At 32.1% G+C, this 10226-nt stretch overlaps 2 protein-coding genes across 2 annotated transcripts; one reads left to right on the top strand and one right to left on the bottom strand.

The window, feature by feature from the left end:
* Positions 1-4325: 4325 nt before the first annotated feature.
* Positions 4326-6068, top strand: LOAG_09505 (hypothetical protein; the record flags this gene model as incomplete). The annotated part of the gene is made up of 7 exons (XM_003145032.2): positions 4326-4392; positions 4472-4570; positions 4643-4732; positions 4959-5057; positions 5304-5420; positions 5492-5587; positions 5686-6068. The coding sequence occupies 7 exons, from the start codon at positions 4326-4328 to the stop codon at positions 6066-6068; spliced, it is 951 nt and encodes a 316-aa protein (XP_003145080.2).
* A 1982-nt stretch (positions 6069-8050) lies between these two features.
* On the bottom strand, positions 8051-9230 carry LOAG_09504 (hypothetical protein; the record flags this gene model as incomplete). The annotated part of the gene is made up of 4 exons (XM_003145031.1): positions 8051-8238; positions 8339-8457; positions 8843-8976; positions 9165-9230. The coding sequence occupies 4 exons, from the start codon at positions 9228-9230 to the stop codon at positions 8051-8053; spliced, it is 507 nt and encodes a 168-aa protein (XP_003145079.1).
* Positions 9231-10226: the final 996 nt, after the last annotated feature.

The following is a 10226-nucleotide window of genomic DNA, read 5'->3' as shown; positions in this document are numbered from 1 at the left end:
ATGGTTGGGACAGGAGGAGGCGGGCAAAAAAGTGTTTATTTCATGCCCGGACAAGTTGCTGGTACAAGAATGTCTTAGAAGTATTGGGTGGTAGTACAGGCGGATCTATAGCCCTTGAAATGCCGCTTTAACGGGTAAAAGACGCTTACAATTATCTAGCAACATATAATCTCACCATCATTTTATGAAATCCGTCAACAAAGTTGTGCTGTATTAAGAACTTTGGGATGAAAATGAACTGAAACATTTTAAAATGACAGCTTTCGTGCCTGTTCTATATTAACATCATTCATTAATCATTTAAATGAAGTATAAACATATTTTAATGCTTACAACATACTGTAAGTAATATACAATCGGCGACTAAACATGCTTTTTCATCGTACTCCTAAAACAAGCTTAAATAAGAAATGGTCAATTTAAATGAAAGTAATTTTTATGTACTTTTATTGAAATATACAACGAACCTTTTGCATTATAAAATATTATTATATAATTAGAGGTGAACACTTAGTATGTGTTACTCGTAAGAAAAACGAAAAACGTTTTCTGATTTCAATATTTTTCGTTGTCGTTTCATTTTACTTAATGGTAGACTTAGAGATTTCTATTTTGACCTCTGGAAAAGATTAATGGAATAAGGGAATGAGTTGTGGACAAGAATCTTGTAGCTTTTTTCAAAGATAAGCAATGGATTGAATCACCAATCAAATAGTCCTGCAAATGGCTGGCAGGGGTCAGTAAACAGATGAATGGTTTGGGCTCTTATGAAAATGTCTTAATGAAATGTAATGTACTGACACAGACCATTTGAACCTTACAAAAAATATCTGTTCCGAATGTTCTCTAAACGAATTCAAAGCATTGCAATATTGACTATTAACTGAGGCCATCACTTTTCCAAATATTAATTCGCCACGTATGAAAGTACAACTTTTATGGGCCAAGAAGCTTAAATGACCTTAAAGGTTTTTTTTTCTCCACCGCAAGTTTGTCTATATTCTGGCAATAATTCATCTAGATGGCAAGAAAGCCAAGATCTAATCATTCCTAAAGGGCGTAAAGATAAAATGGAATGTAAACAGTCCTGAGCCTAATACATCAAGCAGTTATATGTGGATTGACTTTATGTTTTTCGAGATTGCCAAAGCTATTTGCTAGTCTTACGGATTTAGCCAATATTCGAGAAGCAACAGACATGGAAAATTTTCTTCCAGAAAGAAAAATGGAAAAAAAATTCCCGCAGTATGTCCAATCTGGTGCTTCAGTAAATTGGTGGTTTATTTAAGGACTATCTGTGCATGTAAATAGAATGACGAAAAATAAATGTTGAAACCTTGTAAAGCTTTCTGGCTTAGCGTTCAAGAAATTTTAATTTGACGGTAAAATTCATAGACTAAAATTAGCAATAGTGTTGTTTGTTGCCAATACAAACACTTTATGCGCCTATAAAATTACATGAACAAGAAGCTTTTTTAGGAAAAGCTCTATTACTGAATGTGAAATATTGGGGCAAAAGATTTTACAAGAAATGAAGTTGACCGGATCTTGGACCGGAATTAGGAGTTGAAGAATTATTTAAATGTCAGTGAAGAGGATAATAATTAACTAAACATTAATTTTTCTAAATTTATGCAATGTTTTCACTTCACTATCCTGAAATATCTGATGGATTCTGATATGAAATATGACATAAAATAATCCGGATATTATATCAATATTCATTATTTTCCATCACCTTTTACTAGCCGGTAGGAACAATGTGAATTGCTTCATTCATTGAAAATAAACTGCTAATTTTGTTCATATCGGAAAATAAATCGATGATATTGCTGGAGTTTTTTTCTTTTCTTTTTTTTTATAGCTTACTTTTTTAGTGTAAGAGACTTGTTTAATGCAATGATTATATAATATTGATCATTGTCATGTGGGAAGATCAGAGACTAAATTTAGTTTAGATTAGATAGAATATTATTCATTCTAGAAATTTCAAGTAAATCAGGAAGAAATTTTCATGCACTGGTCGACGACTCAGAATATTTGTGTAATGATGACCTAATGATCTAGCTAAATTAATAAATTAAAATGACATTTTTAGAATAGAATAGGCTTGACGTTTCACGAACACATACAAAGTAAAGAATAACGAACGATTTAGGAGAAATGACCGAGTGATATTGATAATTAGGAATGACCGGGTAATATTAATAACTCACTAGTCTTATTTTCAAAATAGTTATTGTTTCAGTTGTCGCTCAAAATGTCAACTTCCAAATCAAGTGGTAGTCTTTTACAACCGTAATTTATAAATTTCGTTAAAATTTCAAAAATTTCGTTGTGCTATAACAATAATTTCAATCGCTAAATAACTTCAACAATTATCAGATAACTTTGAAATAAACGGTCATAATTTAAAAGAGAAAGAGAGAGAGGGAGAGAAAGAAAAATCTTCTATTCTCAGAAAAAATAAATATTTCAGTTGTTATCACAAACAAACCAAGTAAAAAAAGAAGTCACAGATATACAAACACTAAAGTATGTCAGTTCCTTGATATATAAACACTAAATATGTCAACACTAAAGTATGTCACTTCTTGTCAATCCTTTCTTGAAACTTTACTTTGCATATACATATATAACATTTCTGTTGTTTATTGAATATTTAATGATGAAATTGAAATTAAGTATAACAAAATTGTGGATATTTACAATCCATATTACAATTATTTCAAGGAACGTTATGTATGTCAATCTTTTTTTTTTTTTTGTCAAAAAATGAAAACTATGATGCTGAAAAAGAGAGAGGGAAAATGAACAGTAAAATAAGCAATAGATGAATTATTTCAGCCTAAAAAAACAAGAATGGAATTAAAATTAAAATCGAAACTTAAATTCTGAGTGAATAATAATTTAAAAAGAAATTATCATATAAGCAATAAAAACAACAAACGACAGTTTATTTGAATGAAATTGTATTGAAACAAAAATTTTCGCTTTTTTTAGAAAATTTATATGCAACAAAAAAGCAAACAAAGGAAAGGTGGCAAGATTTTGCATATTTATTTCTTATTTTTATTCATATCAAACTTCTTTTTTTTCTTTTATTATTTCTTTGAAGCTCATTATAATAAAATGAATGAACTAATTTCATCAACAATACTTTTAATAATTTCATTAATTATTTCACCGAAAATACTTCCAATTATTTCAAAGAAAAAAGAAATTCTAGAATAAGGGTTCAAAAGTCTTTTGGAAATCCTATATAGCCTAATATCTTACTATTAGCACAATTTTTTTACCTAACAAAAAATCATTAAATTTATTTTTTTACAGAGGAAGAACCAAAGACGATACTTAGTGAAAGCACTTCTGAAAGTGTAAACAAGGTAGAAGGCTTTTTTTTCTTTGGAATAACTCTTCATTTTTGACATTGCAGAATATTTCCTCAAATGAATTAGTTGATAATAATGTATTTGTTGGCCGATATTTCAGATATTTTCAGATATTGGCTAAAAAGTAAGTATCGATTACTTTCGAATAATTTTTCATCAGCAAATAATAAGCAAAGAATATGGAGATGGATGTACTGTAAATAGATTGCTTTTCTTACAGCTAAAAGAAAGTTCAGGAAAAGAAATCTTTTGTTGTCTGAGATGTTTCTCATTGAAGAAAGTTACAAAAGAGACTTATTTAAAACAATGAAACTTTTATTAAATTAGAAATAATGAAAAAAATACACAAATAATACTTTTAAAGGAAATCTTCAAAGGAAGAAAATTATGTTAAGAAAGAAAAAAGAAAGAAGCGAAGAAAAAATGGATAAAAAACCAAGGAAAAAGCTAAGGAGAAAAGCAAAACTAAATCTGACTCAATAAACTTTAAACTTGGTTAATTCATTTTGTTCTTTGATGTCTGTTCAATCATCAAAAATCATGATTTATATATCATCGTATTAACATATCAGATCAAATAACATCAATTATAAATTGTTAGATAACAAATAAATATTTTATTAACAAACAAAACTTTGTGGTTTTCAAGTAGAAATGAAATTAATGACATAAGATGAACTGTTTAAATTGGATGATTATTTAGAGAAATCTGATAAACATTCGACATCTGTCCCTTCTGTTCAAATGATATCGAAGAGAACGGAAGAGAAAAGAAAAACGCAGGAAAACAATAAGTATGAAGGTATATGTTCATGACCCATTCTATTTGTTGACTGTAACTAAGATCAATGTTTATTTATTTACCGGTCACTTATTATAAACAATGATGACTATTTAGAGAAATTGGGTGAACAGGTGATCACTGCTGTTGGAATGGTAAAACCTATGAAGGAGATGAAAGAGAGAACAAAGATGAAGGATTATAATGAGAATTATGAAAGTACATGTTTACCTGTGCATTTGTTTATCGATGTTTGTTTATTTGCTAGTTACGTGACGCAAATTTGATGACCATTCAGCGCATAAGGAATTGTCAGTAACCACTGCCAGAAATGTATCATATAAAAAGGAGGAGAAGGAGAGAAGAAAGACGAAGGATTACAACAAAGACCATGAAAGTACGTATTTACTTGTTTATGTATTTATCTATGTTTATTTGTTTACTTGACATGAATTTGATGACCATTCAGTGAGTGAGGAATCGTCGGTCGCCGCCGCTGGAATTATGTCACCTAAAAAAGAAGAAAAGAGAAAAATGAAGGATAATAAAAATTGTGAGAGTATGTGCTTATTTGTGTATTTATTTGTTCATATTTATTAATTACTTGACCCGAATTTGATGATCATTCGACGAGTGAGGAATCATCGGTGGTCACTGTCGTAATGTCTCTAAAACGGAAGAGAAAGTGAGAAAAAAATGAAATATTATAATAAATATTATGGCACGTATTTAATTGTTCATTAGTTTATTTATATTCTCTTAACAAAAACTTGATGATTATTTAGAGTTTGAAGAATCACCGCTTACCACTGCTAAGATGGTGTCACCTAAGAAGGAGGAGAAGGAGAGAAGAAAGATGAAAGATAACAACAAACATTATGAAAGTAAATGTTTACTTGTCCATTTGTTTATTCATGTTTATATGTTTACTTAACATCAACTTGTTGATTATTTAGAGTTTAAAGAATCATCACCTGCCACTGCTAAGATGGTATCACCTGAAAAGGAGAAGCAAAGAGGGAAGATGGAGAATAACAAAAAAAGTTATGAAAGTACATTTCTACCTGTTCATATGTTTATTCATGTTTAATTATTTACTATTTACTTGACACGAGTTTGTTGATCTTTAGGGTCTGACGAATCATCGGTCACTTCTGAAGAATCATCGGCTGTCACTGCTAGAATGGTATCACCTAAAAAAGAGGAGGAGAGAAGAAAGATGGAAGATTATAATAAAGGCTACGAAAGTATATGTTTACTTGTTGATTTGCTCATCTGTTGATTATGGCAGGACGAATATTTATTTGTTCTCATTTAGAGTATGATGTAACATCAGTTGTCACTGCTGGAATGGTATCACTAGTGGCGCAGAAGGGAGAAGGACGAAAGATGGCGAAAGATAAAAATTATAAAGGTATTTGTTTAGCAGTTTATTAATTACTTGACACAAATAATGATATCTGTCTTTAATAGTTTATCTTAAATGAAAGTTTCTTACTTTTTTGCTTGCAGAAAAAGTTTTAAGTTTGAAGAAGGCTGTTGCGTTTGCTTCATTGCTAACATCTGTTGGCAATGCTAAAACCACTCAATCCTTATCAGTATCATCGGGAAATCCATCGAAATCATTGCCGGTGACAATTCAAAGAAGTAAAAGAATTGCTGAACAAACCACATTTTTAGCCATCAATGAAACTGAAGTGGAGAAAGGCAATGATGAAAATGAGCTAAAAATGGGAGTGGATGAAAGAAAGAGTTGTATGAGTAAACAAAAGGATGTTAATAATGATAATGTTGATGATGATGATGAAAGTATATACTTTTCAACCCGAAGTACGAACGAAATGCATAACCATCAAATTTCGGATGATGAAAGTATTTATTTCATTGTTCCTTAGACAATAAGGAATGATTCAACTATTATTAATACTTATATCCCTTAAATTAGCCAACTATGCCGACAGTTTATTTTTGGAAAAGCTATTATTGGTACTAATATATTTGAATTGGAAATTTACCGAAAATGGTGTTTCAAAAAAAAGTATTAAAAGTTGGAAAATTATTTTTTTGAACACATAAGCATTTCATAAGTGATCATTGATTTACAACAGATTAATAAAAATTTCTTCGTCCATTGTCGGTGACAAGTCATTGATAAATAGGAATTAAATTAAAATAGAACTATAAAATATAACAATGATTATTCAGCCATTTTATGATAAGTAACTCTAAATGATCAATCGACCGATCGGGTAAGTGCTGTTGATCGCTATAGCGGAAGCAGAAGTAATATTTTAGAAAAGCATAATATGTCTTTTATTTTGGTGAATTCCATAAGCTTCCTTCGAATGTTTTATTTTTTATTGGAATGTTTTATTTTTCCTTTTCTAATTTCACTTATAACATCATATGTTTATCATAACATTATTAGTAAAGTTAACTTTAGTTTGTGACAATATTTAAACTTCCTAATAACTATTATTACCATCCTTTACAAATATTTGAAACTTTAAAGCCATTAATGAATATTAATTCTATATGACTGATAGATTTAATTGACAATGTGTTTCACAATAATTAAAATTTATTGCTACCATCAAATAGCTTTTTTGCTAGCGACATTTACGCTATGCTACAATATATCTGTAGAAGAAAAATCAATAAAGTTTATTTAATCATATTATAACATCATACATCATAAAAGTTTGTCAGTAAACAAAACAATCTCAGATGGCTATTGATAAAAAGTTATGCCAAGAATTAGTATCCATTGTTAGCAAATTTATTTAATTTTAAAATTTGCGTCAGTCATTAGTGCTTTTATCGTTTTTAAAAAAAGTGAAAGAACACTAAGACTGCGACACATTTTAATGATATATCACCTTCGTTGGATATATATAACATCAAGAAGTTACAGATATATTATAGCATAACATAAATATTTGATATTTAATATCAAATATATTTAATCATAGGAATAAAAATATTTTGTTCCCTTTTTAACATTCACTTGTGAAATGCTTGGTGCTATTGAAAATATTTAAAACATAAAGTTGAATACCAACTCTCTTTTTTCCTTTCCTTCCACTAGTAAATTTATTTTTCTATCCTATCTTGCCCTTTTTAGGCTAACAATATAGTAGCATATAAATGTAAAATACATTGACTGTGACAAATGAATGTATCCCTCTGCTTTGATATAATCTTTCCCCGTAATTTTTGCTTTATTATATTATCATATCGAATATTGATAATACTTCGCCATTATTATCAATATATTCTTGAATAGAATGAAATGATTTTTTTTAGGTGGGAGGCCTTAAACTTTGATTTAATAAAATGGAAAAATATTTTTTCCATTTCTCGTTTGTTTATGCTTCAATAAAGAAAAAGAAACTCTTCACTGTCTTTTGTCACTCTTTATTATCCCATGATGCCACATATGAGGATTTTTTCCTTAAGAAAATAAATTTTGAGCCATTTTACCATGGTACAAACTATTTTGCTTTTTTATTTTCAATCCTGCCGCGGAAGAGAAGCTTGGATGCCTTTACAAGATTATGAGCTATACTAGTGGTGACATATGCCTCCGGTAAGGTCCTCCCATCAGACAGGTTTGAATTGAAGGATCAGATAAAGTGTGTCCGTGGGCGGGATTGGCTCGCTACCCCCCCCCCCCCCGGAACCATCTCAGGAAAAGGACAACTCTAATTCCAAACCCGGCAGAAGAGCTCGCTTAGCCCTGTAGGGCCATCCACTTAAGAAAAGAATATTCTAATTACCCTATTCCTGAGATTTTGCTGTCACTGTCTAAGCTCGTTAAGTCGTGGCAGATGAACTTTAGGAGTAAGGGGTGAAGACTGTTTCGCGTTTGCTGTGCCTAACCTAAAAAAGCCACTGCGCGAAAGATACATCCTAATTTGTAAGGTCCTGTAGCAATGGGCAGGGGATGAAACAGCAAGTAATAAGATTCAGTAGAAGCCGTAGACCCAATCTCGCATACAGGCAGTTCAGGATATTGATCACTGGAGATTGACTCTGGAGATGACAGCCTTGTTCGACAATATCCTGAATCCTAAGCACCTTTATTCAAGGACAGCACTGCTTGTTCCACATAGAAAGGGGCCTAGAAAAGATGGCTCAACCAAGCTTATCTCCACTCAATTACTAATTGCAACCAACGGTTGAAAAACGAATTGTACATAACCCCCACTATGATGGAGGCGGTCATACAGCAGATGAAAACTAGCAAACAAGGTAGCTAGGGTGATGGAATTCCATTGAAATCTGAAAGTACAGAGGTCAAGCATTCCACGCTAAATTCCAAAAGCTGGCTGAAAACTAGCAAGGTAGCTGGAGTTGATGGAATCCCGCCGAAATCTGAAAGTATGGAGGTCAAGCATTCCACGTTAAATTTCAAGAGCTCGTTGTGTGCTACTGGAAAAAAGGTTATGCTACTCGAACTACACTAGATCTCCGTGATATAGTCATTATCACCACTATAAAAGAAAGGAGAAATCAGTCTACTCAAATTGCCGAGATATTATCTCCCTCCTCTCCATTGCTGGTAGAAGTTAAGAATACTTTTCAATAAATTAGAGCTCGTTATCTCAGAATAACTTTAATCTGAAAGCCAATATGGTTTCAGAGCCAAGAGAAGCATTACAGATACGGTTTTGTTCTCCAACAAAGAGATGTGCACGGAGATCTCCATGTTACCTTCGTAGACCTCACTAAAGCCTTTGACACTGTGAGCAGAAAAGGCCTGTACCAGATCCTGGAAAGATTAGCATATCCCTCAAATTCCTGAAAATTATCACGCTATTACATGATCAACACGGCTACGTCAGATATGGCAATGTCCTCTCAGAGTCTTTCCCAGTAATCAATGAGGTAAAACAAGGTTGCGTTCTCATACCAATTCTCTTCACAATCTGCTTCAGCATGATGCTTCGAAGGCTATGGCAGACCCCAATGAAGAAAACAGCACTTACATCTGATATCGTATGGGTGGAATTTAACCCAAGGTGACCGAAGGCCCGCACTAAGATCCTAACCATCTTGTTTGCGAGCCACTTTTTGCCGACGATGTTACCTTGATCGCTTATATAGAAGCCACTCCACAGAGCTTAACATCCTGCTTTGCAGAGAATACCGAATATCAATTTGAAGACAGAAGTTTTCTATCAACCTATATCTCAGCAAGTTTTTCCATCATTTTCACACCACACAGGCAAATCAGAGCTTTAATCGGCAGTTCAGCTATCTGGGAAGCATCATTTCCTTGGCCTCCAAGATCGACAGAAAGATAGACAATAGGTTATAAAGTCAAGTAGACCTTTGGGGAAACTCGACAAAAGAGTCTGGCGCAATAAACACCTAAAGAGAAGTATGAAGATCGAGTCATTGTACTATCTAAGCTTTTATATGTGTCTGAATCATGAGTCATCTACCGCCACCAGTTGTGACTTCTCGAATGCTTCCATCAGCGCTGCCTTCATGTCTAAACATCCTCTGGTCTAAACCTTTCTACTAATGGACTGCTTACAGTGTACAAATGAATCTTGTTTTATCGATAATTTATGGTGAGTTTTGATGTATTTCTTGAAAACTATTCACGAATATTGTTTATTTTTTTCCTTTTTCCATTGCTTTTCATTTTGTTTTTTAAACTATTTTTTCACTTCAATCTATATCTTATATTCTTCTTTATCATATCTTCTTCTTTTTGTTTTTACTTTTTCTTTTTCTTTTGCAATTTTATATGTTTTCGCTCTAACTTTTTTCTTTTTCTGTGCAATCAATCTGCTTTAATTCATCAAAATAATGCCTTACAGAAGATTAAACTTATGTCATCGTACTGACAGAATGGAAGCAACACGACGTATCAAACTGTGGAAGAATGGGCATCAGGAAAGAGACAAAGAATGGCTCACATACGTGCTGAGAAAACAGAAGAGTGACGTGCAACCAAACTTGAGAATGTACGATTGAGAACATGACGATTGCATTCTGCAGTTTCAGATCTGGTTCGTTCTTAATAAAATGAACGCGAT

The sequence above is a fragment of the Loa loa genome (assembly GCF_000183805.2).
Source record: "Loa loa unplaced genomic scaffold supercont3.13, whole genome shotgun sequence".
NCBI lineage: Eukaryota > Metazoa > Nematoda > Chromadorea > Rhabditida > Onchocercidae > Loa > Loa loa.
This window is presented reverse-complemented; position numbering and strand designations above follow the sequence as displayed.